Genomic DNA, 19,629 nt, shown 5'->3' with positions numbered 1-19,629 from the left:
TGTAGAGCTTAGGAAGCTATTTCTTGATTTAAGATGTTGGCATTCTGGTTGATATCCAAACAGGGGATGAGGTGGAGATTTTCATTATTGGCTGCTACTTCCTGGCGGATGTCAGGTGACGTGATATCGGCTAAACAATGTAATTTCTCCAGTGGTGTAGGGCTTAAAATAATAATAATAGTAATAGTAATAATAATAATAGTAGTAATAATAATAATAATAATGCCATCAAAGCCAGAATTGAGAAGTCGATGACCTCATCCACTTCTCAGGAAATCTGCTACAAAACAGGAGCTTTTTTGTTGAGTTCCAGGGCCAGAGAAGCAGATGGCGGAAACAGAAGAACGGCCCGACTCAAGAGAGTGCTTGCTCCATCAATGTTTAATATTGACACAAATGACTAGCCACTGCCAGAAGGGACAGAGAGTTTCATCTATGCTGACGATTGTGCCATCACTGGTCAAGCAGAGAGCTTTGAAATGGTTGAACAGAAGCTCTCTGAAGCTTTAGGTGCTCTTACTGCTTACTAGTTGCGCCAGTTGCGCCCGTACCTTGGGAAGTCTGATCTGGCCACGGTGGTCCACGCTCTTGTTACATCCCGGATAGACTACTTCAACGCGCTCTACGTGGGGTTGCCCTTGAAGACTGTTCGGAAACTCCAACTAGTCCAGCGTGCGGCAGCCAGATTGCTCACCGGAGCGACATACAGGGAGCATACCACCCCCCTGTTGTGCCAGCTCCACTGGCTGCCGGTTCAATTCCGAGCACAATTCAAGGTGCTGGTCTTAACCTACAAAACCCTATACGGTTCTGGTCCAGTGTATCTGTCCGAACGTATCTCCCTCTACGTCCCACCTCGGAGTTTGAGATCATCTGGGGAGGCCCTGCTCTCGACCCCACCACTCTCACAAGTGAGGCTGCTGGGGACGAGAAGCAGAGCCTTCTCAGTGGTGGCCCCCCACCTGTGGAATTCACTCCCGGGGGAAATCAGAACAGCACCAACCCTCCTCTCCTTCAGGAGGAGGGTGAAGACATGGCTGTGGAACCAGGCCTTTGGGCAACCAGGCAATTAGACAATGACAACCAAATAAGACAATCAGATGTGTAAGATCGGCAGGATTGTCGAAATGGAACCAAAACAGATCTTTGAGTTAATTGTACATTGATGGGTAGGAGGAAGATCCAGGTTTGTATTGTTTTTACTGATTTTATCATTTTACTGATTTTATTGGATAATGTTGAATTGTGGGAATTTGTACTGTTATATTTTTTGTGATGACTGTTTGTGTAGCAGGCGTCTAAGTGCGCCTTGCAGCTGTAAGCCGCCCTGGGTCCCCTTCGGGGTGAGAAGGGCGGGGTACAAGAACCCCAAATAAATAAATAAATAAATATTACTACAGGGGAAACCAGGTTGTAACTTCAGTGTTCAACATGTACACAAATGACTAGCCACTGCCAGAAGGAACAGAGAGTTTCATCTATGCTGACGATCGAGCCATCACCACTCAAGGAGGGAGCTTTGAAATAGTTGAACAGAAGCTCTCCAAAGCTTTAGGTGCTCTTACTGCCTATTACAGGGAAATTAGAATTGATTTAGCACCATCTGACTTCCATCTGTTCCCGTTAATGAAAGATCTGTGGGGACATCATAATGCTTCTGATGAAGACATTGAGAGAACTGTGAGAAGCTGGTTGCGGAAACAGAGTGTTGACGTCTTCTGAAATGGCTTTAGAAAACTTGTTTATCTCAATTGCAAGACAGACGAGCAGTTGGACGTCCTGTGACAGCAACCACCGCGTTTCAAAAGCAAAAGTTTGACAGATTGATTCGGGACGATCGTCGTATCACTCAGAGAGGAATTCCAAGCATAATTGGCATTTTACAAGAACATGTGGGTCACATTATTGCTTTGCTTGGCCGTCAGAAGATCTGTGCACGATGGGTACCCAGGATGAGAGAACTGCGAGATGCTAGTTGTGGAAATAGAGTGTCGACTTCTTCTGAGATGGCTTCAGAAAACTTGTTTATCTGAATTGCAAGACAGACAAACAGTTGGATGTCCTGTGACAGCAACCACCGCGTTTCAAAAGCAAAAGTTTGACAGATTGATTCAGGACGATCGTCGTATCACTCAGAGAGGAATTCCAAGCATAATCGGCATTTCACAAGAACGTGTGGGTCACATTATGGCTTTGCTTGGCTGTCAGAAGATCTGTGCACGATGGGTACCCAGGATGAGAGAACTGTGAGATGCTAGCTGTGGAAATAGAGTGTCGACTTCTTCTGAGATGGCTTCAGAAAACTTGTTTATCTGAATTGCAAGACAGACAAACAGTTGGATGTCCTGTGACAGCAACCACCGCGTTTCAAAAGCAAAAGTTTGACAGATTGATTCAGGACGATCGTCGTATCACTCAGAGAGGAATTCCAAGCATAATCGGCATTTCACAAGAATGTGTGGGTCACATTATGGCTTTGCTTGGCTGTCGGAAGATCTGTGCATGATGGGTACTCAGGAGGAGAGAACTGAGATGCTAGTTGTGGGAACAGAGTGTCGACTTCTTCCGTGACAGCTTCAGAAAACTGTTCATCATTGGCAGAAATGTATCCAATTGTCTGGTGATTATGTTGGGTCACATTATTGCTTTGCTTGGCTATCGGACGATCTGTGCACGATGGGTACCCAGGATGAGAGAACTATGAGACGCTAGTTGCAGAAACAGAGTGTTGACTTCTTCTGTGACGGCTTCAGAAAACTTGTTCATTGTTGGCAGAAATGTATCCAGTTGTCTGGTGATTATGTTGGGTCACATTATTGCTTTGCTTGGCTATCGGAAGATCTGTGCATGATGGGTACCTAGGACAAGAGAACTATGAGACGCTAGGCTTCAGAAAACTTGCTCATCGTTGGCAGAAATGTATCCAATTGTCTAGTGATTATGTGTGGGTCACATTATTGCTTTGCTTGGCTATCGGAAGATCTGTGCACGATGGGTACCCAGGAAGAGAGAACTATGAGATGCTAGTTGCAGAAACAGAGTGTCGACTTCTTCCTTGACGGCTTCAGAAAATTTGTTCGTTGTTGGCAGAAATGTATCCAATTGTCTGGTGATTATTTGGGAAAGTGAATAGTGGTAGTTAAAGAGCACATTCTAAGGATTATTTCTGCATTTGATTTATTTAAATATTCCCATCCAAACCCAAGTAACGAAGATGGAGGCATTACTTCTCATTCAACCCTTGTCGATCAGACTTCTGGTTTTCTTTTTCTTATAGCTCAACGCATTTTGGGTCGATGACGTTGTCCGAGTGATCGACGATATTGAAACCATCAAACAGCTGCAGGCTGGTCATGGAGAATGGACGGATGAGATGGCTCCGGTAAGCGATGGTAAAATATTGTGAGGTTTTTTGGTGTGTTCTTCCATGGTCATGCTAGTTGGTGACCCCCAACCATAACATTATTTTCATTGCTGCTTCATAACTGTCGTTTTGCTACTGTTATGAATCATAATGTAATTATCTGATACTAGCTTTACCCGCCACGCGTTGCTGTGGCCAGCCTTCTCTCCTTCTTTCTCTGCTTCTTTCACTCCTTCCTTCATTCCGTTTTCTTCTTTCCTTTCTTCCTTCTCTACCTGTTTACTCCTCTCCTTAGCTGTTTGCTTTCATCCTTCCTTCTCCTTATTTCTTTCCTTCCCTGCGTCTTTCTCTCCTTCTTTCTCTTTTTCCTTTGCTGCGTCTTTCCTCCCTTCCCTTTTTTCTTTCCTTCTCTCCTCCTTCCTTCTGTACCTCTTTCCTTCCTCCTCCCTTTTTCTTTTCCTTCCTTTTTGTCTCCTTTCTTCCCTCTCTTTCTCTTTCCTTCCTTCCTTCGCTCTGTAGTTCCATACTTCCTTTTCTTTCTTTCTTTCTTTCTTTCTTTCTTTCTTTCTTTCCTTCCTTCCCTCCCTTTCTCTTCTTCATTTGCTTTCTTTCCTCCCTTCCTTTTTCTTCTGTGCTTTCTTCCTTCCTTTCCTTCGTTCCTACACCTTCCCTTCCGCTCCTTTCTTCTTCCTTCCTTTCTCCCTTCTTTCCCATGCTCCTACTCTCTTTCTTCTTTCTTTCTGGTTCTGTGTGAGAAGATGGAGGGATGGAAGTAGGAATTCATGTGCAGAGTTGAGAGCAGCTGCGAGGGATAATGATGGGGCGGTGGTCAGTTCATCTTCAGATGATGATGTGTAGATAAAAGTGGTCTGGGACGAGGGTTCCTTGCAGAAGGCAAGGTGTTGGTGAACGTTTGTGCATTGGGTAGTGTCTGGACTTGTTGCCTGTTTCGTGTTCGGTGTAGGTGAACTATACATCCCAGTAACTCCAACTCGCATATGTCAAGGTCTATTTTCCCCCAAGAGTGCCTCAAGAGCACCCCTAGGCAAAGTCAACGCTACTGCAACGGCTTACTTTACATAAGGGGTGAGCCGCCCCTGCCTAAGACCATCAGAAATATGTGTTTTCTGATGGTCTTTTGTGACCCCTCTGACAACCCCCTTTGCAACCCCCCAGGGGTCCCAACCCCTAAGTTGAGAAACACTGCTGGGTTTGCCACTCCCATTATCCCCAATCTTGAAGAAGTTATGGGAGTTGTTGTTCAGTAGTATCTGGGGTAAAGAGCATCAACCAATAGGTTAAAATTAAAAAGTATATTTGGCCCCTTGTATCAACGGATTCTCCATGCATGGCCTTACTGACACTTTGAAGGCAACCATAAGGCTGATGTGGCCCTTGATGATAACGTGAGTCATGCATGACGTCTGTATGACATTAATGACCTTTTCCAACCGTAGACCCTGGGGCATATTGGCAAGGTGATCAAGGTCTTTGGAGACGGGGACTTGCGGGTGTCCTTCGCTGGCCAGTCCTGGACCTTCAACCCAGCCTGCCTGACCGCCTACCAGAGAGAGGAAGACGCCAACCTCATGACGACCGAAGATGCCAAGGAGTCCAAAAGTGAGGAGCAGAAAAGCCAGCTGTGATCAGTATTGTATGCCTAGAGGTGGAGGGGAACCCCAAGGGCCATCTAGTCCAACCTCTTTCTGCCAGACAAACATCTAATCAGGGATTCATTGGGGTCTACCTGCTTCATGGTAGACTGTGCCTGTCTGAACTAGCCTGTGGTCTAAATGTTGTGTCATAACGCTGAAGGAATTGAGTTTGTTTTCTTTGTTTTCCGCCCCAAACAGGTACGTTGCTCTCTGTGTTGGGAAGACTGCTCTCTCAGAAAACGGAGTCCGACAACCCGGGCCGGCTGGTCATAGAGGCCGCCCATGGAAACGCCTCCAAAGTGCACGATCTGGTTCAGAAGTACCCCGAAAAGGCAAGTTGTTGTAACAACGTTATTTATATTCCATTTTCATTGCAAAGAGGACACTGGCCATTCAGTGACGTTGTTTTCAGAAACAGATTGTGAAACACACTTAGAGAGGAAGAAAGTACTCTGTTTTCTAAGAGTCGGGATGGGTTCCTCCAAAACAAGCCATGCCAAACTACTCTTACCTCTTTTTTGGTAGAGTTAGAAATTTGGTAGATCGGGGAAGTGCTCCCGATGTAATATATCTTCATTATTCTTATAAATAGGGTTGTGAACATATTACAATTAGGTGGTTGTGTAATAGAACAGAGAGAGTGTTCACAAATGACTGACTTGATCGTGGAGGATATATATTACTAATGTTATGATTATTAAAAAATATTATAATATTATTATAATAAGGTAAAGGTAAAGGTTTTCCTCTGACATTAAGTTCAGTCGTGTCCGACTCTGGGGGTTGGTGCTCATCTCCATCTCTAAGTCAAAGAGCTGGCGTTGTTCGTAGACACCTCCAAGGTCATGTGGCCAGCATGACTTCAAGGAGCACCGACTACCACATATATATATATATAATATTATAATATATATTATATAATAATAATATAATATAATAATATAATATCATTGTAATTTTATTATTTATATTATTATAAATATATCATAATATATTAATATTTATTATAATATAATAATATATAATTTATATATATTATATATTATATAATGTAAATAATATTATATAATTTATAATATAATAATATAATATTATTTGTTATAAAATTGTTATATTATTAATGTTATTGCTGTTTTTTTCTACTCCCACTTAATCACTCCCACTTATTTATATTATATTCAATTTTCATTGCAAAGAGGACATTGGCCATTCAATGACGATGTTCTCAGAAACAGATTGTGAAGCAGTCAGACTTAGAGAGGAATAAAGTACTCTGTTTTCTAAGAGTCGGGATGGGTTCCTCCAAAACAAGCCATGCCAAACTAATCTTACCTCTTTTTTGGTAGAGTTAGAAATTTGGTAGATCGGGGGAGTGCTCCCGATGTAATATATCTTCATTATTCTTATAAATAGGGTTGTGAACATATTACAATTAGGTGGTTGTGTAATAGAACAGAGAGAGTGTTCACAAATGACCGACTTGATCGTGGAGGATATATATTACTAATGTTATGATTATTTAAAAATATAATAATAATAATAATAATAATAATAATAATATATTATATATTATTATTATTATTATTATTAAAGGTAAAGGTTTTCCCCTGACATAAAGTCCAGTCGTGTCTGACTCTGGGGGTTGGTGCTAATCTCCATCTCTAAGTTGAAGAGCCGGCATTGTCCGTAGACACCTCCAAGGTCATGTGGCCAGCATGACTGCAAGGAGCACCAGCTCTGTGTGTGTGTGTGTGTGTATACACATACATACATATATATATAATATTATAATATTTAATATATTATATAATAATAATAATTTATATATTTATTTATTTAGTATATTTTTTATACTGCCCCTCTCAGCCTTCCGGTGACTCGAGGCTGTTTGCAAAAATTCAGTGCCACCAAAAACACAAATACAATATACAATATAAAAATGTCAACAACAATAAAATCATAACATTATAATAAAACATACCTCAATAAAACACACTATAATATCATTGTAATTTTACTGTTTATATTATTATAAATATTATATCATAATATGTTAATATTATAATATAGTACTATGTAATTTATATATATAATATAAATAATATTATATAATTTATAATATAACAATGTAATATTATCTATATAAATAAAAATGTAATGTTCGTTTGTGGGGTTAACATAACTCAAAAACCACTGGGCGAATTGACACCAAATTTGGACACAAGACACGTATCAGGCCAACGAGTGACCATCACTCAAAAAAAAAAAAAACCTGAAAAACAGCGTAAGAGACTTAAAAAGCCAAAAAAACAAAAATTACATTACAACGCATGCACAAAACCACATATATATATACACACATATATACACATATATATACACACACAAAACACAATTACACAGACTGGACCACAGCAATGCATGGCAGGGGACGGCTAGTTTGTTATAAAATTGTTATTATTATTATTATTATTATTATTATTATTATTGCTGTTGTTGTTATTTCATATACCCATACACACGCATATATACATATATACACATATATATATATATACACACACAAAACACAATTACACAGACTGGGCCACAGCAACGCGTGGCGGGGGACGGCTAGTTTGTTATAAAATTGTTATATTATTATTATTATTATTATTGCTGTTTTATTTCTTCTGCTCCCACTTAATCACTCTAAAAAGAGACCCAAAGCTGCTAACTAGAAGAGCAATACAATAATATAGTTTACCAGGCAAAACAATTTTATCTTTGATGTTATATTGTATCTAATGCAATTATTATAATATAATTTATGTTATTATTATTATTATTATTATTATTATTAATTCTTCTGCTCCCGCTTAATCTCTCTAAGAAATCCAAAGCAACTAACCATAAAAGCAATACAATAATAAAATGTATTTTGCTCAATCATTTTATCTTAGATGTTATATTGTATTTTAATGCAATTGAATTTTAATAGGCAAGACCTGCGTGTCAATGGTTTTGTGTACTACCTTTATATTGTTTCATATTGTTGTTATCTTATATTGTCGTTTAGTGTTGTCTTTTTACTTACTATTATTATGAACATGTTTATTTAGATCCCGATTTCTCTCTCTACAAAAAAGACTCAAATCACCTTGGAAGAAAACCAATGCAATAGAATTTAAAACCTAAACATATGCAAACATTCATAGAATCCTAGAATCAAAGAGTTGGAAGAGACCTCATGGGCCATCCAGTCCACCCCCATTCTGCAAAGAAGCAGAATATTGCATTCAAATCACCCCTGACAGATGGCCATCCAGCCTCTGTTTAATAGCCTCCAAAGAAGGAGCCTCCACCACACTCCAGGGCAGAGAGTTCCACTGCTGAACGGCTCTCACAGTCAGGATAGAATCAAAGAGTTGGGAGAGACCTCCTGGGCCATCCAGTCCAACCCCGTTCTGCCAAGAAGCAGGAATATTGCATTCAAATCACCCCTGACAGATGGCCATCCAGCCTCTGCTTAAAAGCTTCCAAAGAAGGAGCCTCCACCACACTCTGGGGCAGAGAGTTCCACTGCTGAACGGCTCTCACAGTCAGGAAGTTCTTCCTCGTGTTCAGGTGGAATCTCCTCTCTTGTAGTTTGAAGCCATTCCTCCATTGCGTCCTAGTCTCCAGGGAAGCAGAAAACAAGCTTGCTCTCTCCTCCTCCCTGTGGCTTCCTCTCACATATTTATCCATGGCTATCATATCTCCTCTCAGCCTTCTCTTCTTCAGGCTAAACATGCCCAGCTCCTTAAGCCACTCCTCATAGGGCTTGTTCTCCAGACCCTTGATCTGCTCCCTCCTCCCTGTGGCTTCCTCTCACATATTTATACATGACTATCATATCCCCTCTCAGCCTTCTCTTCTTCAGGCTAAACATGCTCAGCTCCTTTAGCCGCTCCTCATAGGGCTTGTTCTCCAGACCTTTTACATAGAATTTACATTAACATAGAATTAAACATTAATGGTATTTAAAACAATATAATTATAATAATAATAATAATCTTTATTTATATTTTGCTCTATATGTATTACCAAATACATATATGGCATATAAGCTAGGGCTGACGGCGTGAGCTCACCCTGACCTACGGCTTTGAACTGCCAACCGTCTGGTTGGCAAGATTTTAACCAACTGTACTACTAACAAACAGTTAAAATCCTTAGAACTGATTGAAAACATATTCAGAGCCAAAAACCACATATTGTATTTATTTGTGGGGATTGCGAATGACGCACGGTCTCAGCATTAATGAACAGAACGGCAATATTATAATTCAAAAACATAGAAAAACATGAAAATTGAAAAATTGAAAAAGCATAAATCAAATGATAAAAACAGTACACAAATATATGAAAATACATACATAAAGCACAGCGCCAAACACATAAAACACAGCATTTTTAGAATAAAGGAAAACCTATACAAAACCCAGGAAATGCCAGAAATATTAAAAATTAATTAGCTATTTTTAATTACAAAAATGTGGGTCAAGCACTGAAAGGGTTAAATAAATGCAATGACTCAGCAAAAGCTGCAGTTCTATATAAGCAGGTGTGCCTGTAGCTTAGTAGCTGTCAGTCCGAGGTAAACCTCAGTGGGAGAAAGTCTCAGTCTGTGAGAGAAGGCCTCACAGTGTGAGGTAAGCCTTAGTCTGTGAGAGAAGGCCTTACAGTGTGAGGTAGGCCTTGGTCAGTGAGAGAAGGCTTCATTGAAGTAGGTGTTAGTTTGTGAGAGAAGGCCTCACAGTGTGAGGTAGGCCTTAGTCTGTGAGAGAAGATCTTGCAGTATAAGGTAGGCCTTAGTCTGTGAGAGAAGGCTTCACAGTGTGAGGTAGGCCTTAGTGTGTGAGAGAAGGCCTTGCAGTGTGAGGTAGGTCTTAGTCTGTGAGAGAAGGCCTCACAGTGTGAGCTAGGCCTTAGTCTGTGAGAGAAGGCCTCACTGAGGTAGGCCTTAGTCAGTGAGAGAAGGATTCGTTGAAGTAGGTCTTAGTCTGTGAGAGAAGGCCTCGCAGTGTGAGGTAGGCCTTAGTCTGTGAGAGAAGGCTTCACTGAGGTAGGCCTTAGTCTGTGAGAGAAGGCTTCACAGTGTGAGGTAGGCCTTAGTCAGTGAGAGAAGGCTTCATTGAAGTAGGTGTTAGTTTGTGAGAGAAGGCCTCACAGTGTGAGGTAGGCCTTAGTCTGTGAGAGGAGGCCTTACAGTGTGAGGTAGGCCTTAGTCAGTGAGAGAAGGCTTCATTGAAGTAGGTCTTAGTCTGTGAGAGAAGCCTCTGTGTGAGGTAGACCGTAGTCTGTGAGAAGGCCTGGTGTGAAAAGCTTTGGTGAAAGAAGCCCCAGGTTGAAGGCCTCATGTGTAAAGCTGTGTGTATAGCTACTGTGTGTAAATTTGGTGTGAGAAGAGACTCTGTGAGAGCAAAGCTGTTTATCTGCATAAGAAAGAAGTCCAGCATGGAAGCAAAGAAGGAAGTGTAAATAACTTGATTTGCTGGGTCACTCTGCTGCTGATAAGTTACTCTGCTGTGCATTTATCAGGAGGGTCTTTTGTTAATAAGCCCACTCCCCAAAGAGGGAAATGACCTAACAGTTGTATTATGGGGAAGCCATCTAGGAAATCTCGGAAATGATACTGTCCACGAAATAGCATGATGGTGGTGATGGTATCACAGATGATAGCAATGTTTGACAACTGTGCCAAAATTTCACAACAGGTGGATACCAAAAACCAGGGCAGGACTGCCTTGCAGGTGGCTTCGTACCTGGGCCAGGTGGAAGTGGTGAAGATCCTCCTGCAGGCTCACGCCAACGTCAACCTACGGGATGAAGAAGGGGACGCAGCCCTTCATTACGCAGCATTCGGGTAGGTGGCCCTTCAAAGGTGGCGCCCAACCTTTTTACTTACTATTATTATGAACATTATAAGTTGAAAAAAATGAAAGAATTCCTATGCACACAGCACATATCTTATTTGTAGTGCTCTTACCACCTACTACAGGGAAAACCAGCTGATCCCTAACCCATCTAAAACACATGTGCCTTTCATCTCAAGAACAGAGAAGCATCCTGAGCTCTGAGGATCACCTGGGAAGGAATACCACTGGAGCATTGCAGTGCACCCAAGTACCTGGGAGTCACTCTGGACCGTGCCCTGCCCTACAAGAAGCACTGCCTGAACATCAAGCAAAAAGTGGGCGCTAGAAACAACATCATACGAAAGCTGACTGGCACAACCTGGGGATCACAACCAGATACAGTGAAGACATCTGCCCTTGCGCTGTGCTACTCTTTTGCTGAGTATGCATGCCCAGTGTGGAACACATCTCACTACGCTAAAACAGTGGATGTGGCTCTGAATGAGACATGCCGCATTGTCACGGGGTGTCTGCGCCCTACACCACTGGAGAAATTACACTGCTTAGCCGGTATTGCACCACCTGACATCCGCCGGGAAGTAGCAGCCAATAGTGAAAGGACCAAGGCAGAGACATCTCCAGCTCAACCTCTGTTTGGGTATCAGCCAGCACGCCAACGACTTAAATCTAGAAATAGTTTTCTAAGATCTACAGAGACACTCGCTGGAACACCTCAGCAAGCGAGAGTCCAAAAGTGGCAGGCTCAAACCCAACATCTCAATCCGTGGGTGATACCAGATGAGAGACTCCCCCCTGGGCTCATGGAAGACTGGGCGACTTGGAAGGCACTGAACAGACTGCGCTCTGGCACCATGAGATGCAGAGCCAACCTCAAGAAATGGGGCCACAAAGTGGAATCCTTGGCATGCGAGTGTGGAGAAGAGCAAACCACAGACCACCTGCTGCAATGCACCCTGAGCCCTGCCACATGATGCACCATGGAGGACCTCCTTGCGGCAACACCGGAGGCACTCCAAGTGGCCAGATACTGGTCAAAGGACATTTAACCAACTACCAAACTCACAAGTTGTGTATTTTTCTGTCTGTTTGCTTTGTTCTGCTAGAAATGTAATATAATGGACTGGTTGCTCTGACACGACAAATAAATAAGTGTGAAAAACACTTAAAAATAATACAATAATTAAAATGAAGATCAAACTGAACAAATATAAACTTATTAGTATTTCAATGGGAAGTGTGGACCTGCTTTTGGCTGATGAGATAGGATCGTTGTTGTTGTTGTTGTTGTTGTGTGCTTTCAAGTCGTTTCAGACTTAGGTTGACCCAGAGCGAGGGCCGGGTGAATGACCTTGGAGGGCCGTATCCGGCCCGCGGGCCATAGTTTGAGGACCCCTGCTAAGACCATCAGGAATATATGTTTTCTGATAGTGTATGGTGACCTCTCTGAAACCTGGCATGACCCCCCCCCCCCGGGGTCCCGACCCCCAGGTTGAAAAGTGCTGGTGTAAGTGGACACCCTAGCCACATATATATACATATGTAGTTTCAATTATATTATTTGCATATATTATTTTTATTGCCAAAGGGGTTGTACTGTATTGAATTGTTTTCGCATTTTATCTTGTACATGTGGCCCACTCGTTGTGACTGTGGATATTGTATTTTTACATTATTGTATTCATATGTTTTATGTATTTTACTGTGTTGTTGTTTGTGTCTTTGGTTTTCATTTTATTGTAATTTGTTGTTTGGGCTTGGTCTCATGTAAGCTGGCCCGAGTCTCCATTGGGAGAGATGGTGGCGGGGTATAAATAAAGTTTATTATTATTATTATTATTATTATTATTATTATTATTATTCTGACACAAAAGCACAGTATGTCACAGCAAATGAGATCTCTATGCTGGATTTCGTATCACAAAATCACAAGTTGAACACTTCCTAAGCGTCTAGGATTCTGCGATGTATTATTATTGTTGTTGTTGTTATTTTACTGACACAAAAGCACAGTATGTCACAGCAAACGGGATCTCTCTGCTGGATTTCGTATCACAAAATCACAAGTCGAACCCTTCCCAAGCGTCTAGGACGGTGTGATGTATTATTATTGTTGTTGTTGTTATTTTATTGACACAAAAGCACAGTATGTCACAGCAAACGAGATCTATATGCTGGATTTCGTATCACAAAATCCCAAGTCGAACCCTTTCCAAGCGTCTAGGACGGTGTGATGTATTTCGAATGGTGCGTGCAGATCAAAGTCTTTTGCAATTGACAGATTGTGATTTTGTCGATGTTTATTGTTTCCAAATGCCAGCTGAGATCTTTTGGCATGGCACCAAATAATAATAATAATAATTATTATTATTACTATTATTATATTATATTATATTATATTATATTATATTATTATTGTAGAAGCCGTCATCATCTTAAAGGAAAGGAAATGTATATTAATAATAATAATAATAATTTATAATATAATATAATAATAGTAGTAATAATAATAACAATAATAATTTTATAATAATAATTATCTTTTGGCACGGCACCAAATAATATTAATAATAATAATTATTACTATTATTATATTATATTATTATTATAGAAGCCGTAATCTTCTTAAAGGAAAGGAAATGTATAGTAATAATAATTATTATTTACAATAATATAATATAATAATATAATAATAGTAATAATAATAATTATTTTTTATAATAAATATTATCTTTTGGCACGGCACCAAATAATAATTATAATAATTATTACTACTATTATATTATTATTATATATTATTATTATAGAAGCTATAATCTTCTTAAAGGAAAGGAAATGTATAGTATTAATAATAATTATTTATAATAATATAATATAATAATAATAGTAATAGTAATAATAATAATGTTTTATAATAATAATTATCTTTTGGCACGGCACCAAATAATAATAATTATTATTATTACTATTATTATATTATTATATATTATTATTATTATAGAAGCCGTAATCTTCTTAAAGGAAAGGAAATGTATAGTAATAATAATTATTATTTATAATAATATAATATAATAATAGTGGTAATAACAATAATTTTTATAATAGTAATTATCTTTTGGTACGGCACCAAATGATTATTATTATTATTACTATTTCTATTATTATTATATTATTATATTATATTATTATTATAGAAGCCGTAATCTCCTTAAAGAAAAGGGAATGTATCATAATAATAATAATTATTTATAATAATATAATATAATAATATAATAATAGTAGTAATTATTATTATTTATAATAATAATAATTATCTTTTGGCATGGCACCAAATAATAATAATAATAATAATAATAATAACTATTATTATATTATTATATTATATTATTATTAATAATAGTAATAATAATTACTATTATTATTATTATTATTATTATAAATTATTTTTATTATTACTATACATTTCCTTTCCTTTAAGAAGATAACGGCTTCTACGTAACAGACACGACAGAGTTTCTCATCTTTCTTTTCCCAATGTCTTCCTGCACAGAAACCAAGCGGAGATCGCCCGCGTGCTGGTCAGCAAAGGCGCCAACGCCGATCTCCTAAACAACGGCAAGTGCACGGCCCTCTACATCGCGGTCAACAAAGGCTTCACTGAGGTGGTGCAAGCCTTGTGCGAAAACCAGTGCAACGTTAACCTGCCGGTGGGTCCTCCAAAATGGCATTTACCCCCCACCCAACTCCACCATGCCTTCTCCCAAGAGATATCTCGTAATGCATGTCTTCAAACGCTCTGAACTTTGGATTATGTAATATTTAGCCTTCCTCCCCTCCTGCAGGATTCCTATGGAGACACCCCTCTCCATTACGCCATCACGGCCGACTTCAAATGCATCATCGAAGCCCTCACCGAAGTCCCCAGCATTGATTTCACCATCCAGAACCGGCAGGGGTTCAACCTGCTGCACCATGCGGCCCTGAAGGGGAACAAGCTGTAAATACAGAGCATTATTATTATTATTATTACGAAGAGGGGGAAAGATTCATTTCAGCTGCCTTTGCTACCAGCATGGTCTTTTCTCCCCTCAGGATGACACAAACTTTGGCCCACTACCTTTAACAGGCCTTACAACAAGAAGGGTTTCCATAACACAAATAAATAAATACATAGTAGCTTTGCACACCGTAGCCTTCACACTGGAGCTTTCTCACACGAGGCTTCTCTCACACAGAGGTTTACCTCACACTCCCCAGGACAACACTAGCTTTCAGCCCACTAACCCTAACAGGCTTCAGTAACTTTACACACAGCAGCCTTCAAACTGGAGCTTTCTCACACAAGGCTTTTCTCACACAGAGGTTTACCTCGCACTCCCCAGGACAAGACTAGCTTTCAGTCCACTAACCCTAACAGGCTTCAGTAGCTTTACACACAGCAGCCTTCACACTGGAGCTTTCTCACACAAGGCTTCTCTCACACAGAGGTTTACCTCACACTCCTCAGGACAACACTAGCTTTCAGCCCACTAACCCTAACAGGCTTCAGTAGCTTTACACACAGCAGCCTTCAAACTGGAGCTTTCTCACCCGAGGCTTCTCTCACACAGAGGTTTACCTCACACTCCTCAGGACAACACTAGCTTTCAGTCCACTAACCCTAACAGGCTTCAGTAGCTTTACACACAGCAGCCTTCACACTGGAGCTTTCTCACACAAGGCTTCTCTCACACAGAGGTTTACCTCACACTCCTCAGGACAACACTAGCTTTCAGCCCACTAACCCTAACAGGCTTCAGTAGCTTTACACACAGCAGCCTTCAAACTGGAGCTTTCTCACACAAGGCTTTTCTCACACAGAGGTTTACCTCGCACTCCCCAGGACAAGACTAGCTTTCAGTCCACTAACCCTAACAGGCTTCAGTAGCTTTACACACAGCAGCCTTCACACTGGAGCTTTCTCACACAAGGCTTCTCTCACACAGAGGTTTACCTCACACTCCTCAGGACAACACTAGCTTTCAGCCCACTAACCCTAACAGGCTTCAGTAGCTTTACACACCTCAGCCTTCAAACTGGAGCTTTCTCACCCGAGGCTTCTCTCACACAGAGGTTTACCTCACACTCCTCAGGACAAGACTAGCTTTCAGCCCACTAACCCTAACACGTTTCAGTAGCTTTACACACAGCAGCCTTCAAACTGGAGCTTTCTCACACAAGGCTTTTCTCACACAGAGGTTTACCTCACACTTCTCAGGACAACACTAGCTTTCAGCCCACTAACCCTAACAGGCTTCAGTAGCTTTACACACAGCAGCCTTCACAGTGGAGCTTTCTCACACAGAGGTTTACCTCACACTCCTCAGTACAAGACTAGCTTTCAGCCCACTAACCCTAACAGGCTTCAGTAGCTTTACACACAGCAGCCTTCAAACTGGAGCTTTCTCACACAAGGCTTTTCTCACACAGAGGTTTACCTCACCCTCCTCAGGACAACACTAGCTTTCAGCCCACTAACCCTAACAGGCTTCAGTAGCTTTACACACAGCAGCCTTCAAACTGGAGCTTTCTCACACAGAGGTTTACCTCACACTCCTCAGGACAACATAGCTTTCAGCCCACTAACCCTAACAGGCTTTAGTAGCTTTGCACACAGTAGCCTTCAAACTGGAGCTTTCTCATACAAGGCTTTTCTCACACAGAGGTTTACCTCACACTCCTCAGGACAACGCTAGCTTTCAGCCCACTAACCCTAACAGGCTTCAGTAGCTTTACACACAGCAGCCTTCAAACTGGAGCTTTCCCACACAGAGGTTTACCTCACACTCCTCAGGACAACACTAGCTTTCATCCCACTAACCCTAACAGGCTTCAGTAGCTTTACACACAGCAGCCTTCAAACTGGAGCTTTCTCACACAGAGGTTTACCTCACACTCATCAGGACAACACTAGCTTTCATCCCACTAACCCTAACAGGCTTCAGTAGCTTTACACACAGCAGCCTTCAAACTGGAGCTTTCTCACACAGAGGTTTACCTCACACTCCTCAGGACAACACTAGCTTTCATCCCACTAACCCTAACAAGCTTCAGTAGCTTTACACACAGCAGCCTTCAAACTGGAGCTTTCTCACACAGAGGTTTACCTCACACTCATCAGGACAACACTAGCTTTCAGCCCACTAACCCTAACAGGCTTCAGTAGCTTTACACACAGCAGCCTTCAAACTGGAGCTTTCTCACACAGAGGTTTACCTCACACTCCTCAGGACAACACTAGCTTTCATCCCACTAACCCTAACAGGCTTCAGTAGCTTTACACACAGCAGCCTTCAAACTGGAGCTTTCTCACACGAGGCTTTTCTCACACAGAGGCTTACCTCACACACCTCAGGACGACACTAACTTTGGCTTCGGCCTGCTCACTCTCCTCAGGAGGACACTAGCTTTGGCCCTAGTTAATTTTAAATTTTTCTGCGGAAGCATCTTTCCTTCTTGCTCCGTTTTTACATTGATGGCTCTCAAACTTTGGTCCTTTCCCTCTTAGAGGAACCCCGAATGACCCATCCTGGTGGTCAGAGATGTTGGGAAATGAAACCAAAACACCCGGGGGGCCAAAGGTTGAGAGGTCTAGTCCCTCCAAGCCTTGGAAATGAGTATCTCCCTAATTTTTATGGGCTGTCGTCCTGGATCTCATCATCGCTCGCCTTTGGAGAGCATTCATATCTCATGTCTCCCTTCTCTTTGCTCTCCCAGAGCCGTGAAGAAGATCCTGTCCCGAGCCCGGCAGTTGGTTGACACCAAGAAGGACGACGGGTTCACCGCGCTCCACCTGGCGGCCCTGAACAACCACAAAGAGGTGGCCGAGGTCCTCCTCAAAGAGGTAAATAAACACACCTGAGGATCTGTTCCTTCTTCTCTTTGTCCGGAAGCCTAGGGTTCGGGGTTCAAGGCCATTGTCGTCAAAACCAAAACACTTTCCACCTTTTTCGGTGGTTCATCTACGAAGAGCATGGAAGGATTCTCCCACGGATGTGCTTATACATATTTATAGATGATTGCAATCCAGTTTATATATATATATGGATTGATATGCAAGAAGTATGTATGTATGCTTATTGGTTTGTATCACAAAGACTGTTGATAGTATAATTGGCCCTCTGTGATTTGCTGTTGTTAGGTGGAGTGACCCCCATGACATCACTGGATTGGGTATTGCTAGGTGGAGTGGCTCCCTGTGATGTCACTGGATTGACTGTTGCTAGGTGAAATGGCCCTCTGTTATGGCTGTTTCTAGGTGAAGTGGCCCTCTGTGATGCCACTGGATTGGCTGTTCTTAGTGATGTGGCCCTCTCTGATGTCACTGGATTTGCTGTTGCTAGTTAAGTGGCCTTCTGTGATGGATTGACTGTTGCTAGGAGAAGTGGCCCTCTGTGATGTCACTGGATTGGCTGTTGTTAGGTAGAGTGGCCTCCGTGACCTCACTGGAATGAGTATTGGTTGGCTGTTTGCTTGATTAAGTGGCCCTCTGTGATGCCACTGGATTGGCTGTTGCTAGGCCACTGGATTGGCCTGTGCTGGAAGTGGTCGCACTCCCCTTGAAGGCGCAGGTTCGCAGCTTGGGTGTGATCCTGGATTCATCGTTGAGCCTGGATCCCCAGGTTTCGGCGGTGATCAGGGGAGCATTTGCACAGCTCAGGCTTGTGCGCCAGCTGCACCCGTATCTCGGGAAGTCTGACTTGGCCACGGTAGTACACGCTCTGGTCACATTCCGCCTTGACTACTGCAACGCTCTCTACGTGGGGCTGCCCTTGAAGACGGCCCGGAAGCTCCAGCTAGTCCAGCGCGCGGCAGCCATGTTACTAACGGGAGCGGGACGCAGGGAGCACACAACGCCCTTGTTGTTCCAGCTCCACTGGCTGCCGATCTGCTTCCGGGCCCAATTCAAGGTGCTGGTGTTGGCCTACAAATCCCTAAACGGTCCCGGCCCAAAATACCTTTCTGACCGCATCTCGGCCTATGAGCCCACGAGGACCTTGAGATCGTCTGGGGAGGCCCTTCTCTCAATCCCGCCTGCCTCACAGGCACGTCTGGCGGGGACGAGGGAGAGGGCCTTCTCGGTGGTGGCCCCCCGGCTGTGGAACACCCTCCCTGTTGACATCAGACAGGCGCCCTCCCTTATGTCTTTCCACAAGAGACTAAAGACGTGGTTGTTTGAGAAGGCGTTTGAGTAGTGCTGCAATAACTGGCAATGACGATTGGAACGGAACATGGATAACGAGATTTGGATTGTGATTCAACGATGCGACGTCGCAAATAATTTAGTGTAATTGTATTATTGATAGTGATGTTGATTTTGCTGTGATATTGTCTATTGTAAACTGCTTTTATATGTTGTACACCGCCGTGAGTCGCCCTAGGGCTGAGAACGGCGGTCAACAAATGCAGAAATAAATAAATAAATAAATAAATAAATATAGGTGAAGTGTCCCTCTGTGATGAACTGGATTGACTGTTGTTAGGTGGAGTGGCCCCAATGATATCACTGGATTGGGTATTGCTAGGTGGAGTAGCCCTCTGTGATGCCACTGGATTGGCTGTTACTAGTGAAGTGGCCTTCTGTGATGAACTGGATTGACTGTTGTTAGATGGAGTGGCCCCCGTAACCTCACTGGATTGGGTATTGGTTGACTGTTTGCTTGATTAAGTGGCC

General features: G+C 42.0%; 1 protein-coding gene across 3 annotated transcripts in view; it reads left to right on the top strand.

Moving 5' to 3' along the window:
* The window catches only part of MIB2 (MIB E3 ubiquitin protein ligase 2), an 88,127-nt gene that overhangs the window by 61,386 nt on the left and 7,112 nt on the right, over positions 1–19,629 (top strand). For all 3 annotated transcript variants that reach the window (XM_067472957.1, XM_067472958.1, XM_067472959.1), the window contains 7 exons: positions 3,278–3,382; positions 4,822–4,984; positions 5,218–5,351; positions 10,758–10,906; positions 14,467–14,623; positions 14,759–14,913; positions 17,673–17,799. In XM_067472957.1, the coding sequence (XP_067329058.1) occupies positions 3,278–3,382; positions 4,822–4,984; positions 5,218–5,351; positions 10,758–10,906; positions 14,467–14,623; positions 14,759–14,913; positions 17,673–17,799 (990 nt within the window). The remainder of the gene's footprint in view (positions 1–3,277; positions 3,383–4,821; positions 4,985–5,217; positions 5,352–10,757; positions 10,907–14,466; positions 14,624–14,758; positions 14,914–17,672; positions 17,800–19,629) is intronic.

Source organism: Anolis sagrei, chromosome 13 (genome assembly GCF_037176765.1).
Source record: "Anolis sagrei isolate rAnoSag1 chromosome 13, rAnoSag1.mat, whole genome shotgun sequence".
Taxonomy (NCBI): Eukaryota; Metazoa; Chordata; class Lepidosauria; order Squamata; family Dactyloidae; genus Anolis; species Anolis sagrei.
This window is presented reverse-complemented; position numbering and strand designations above follow the sequence as displayed.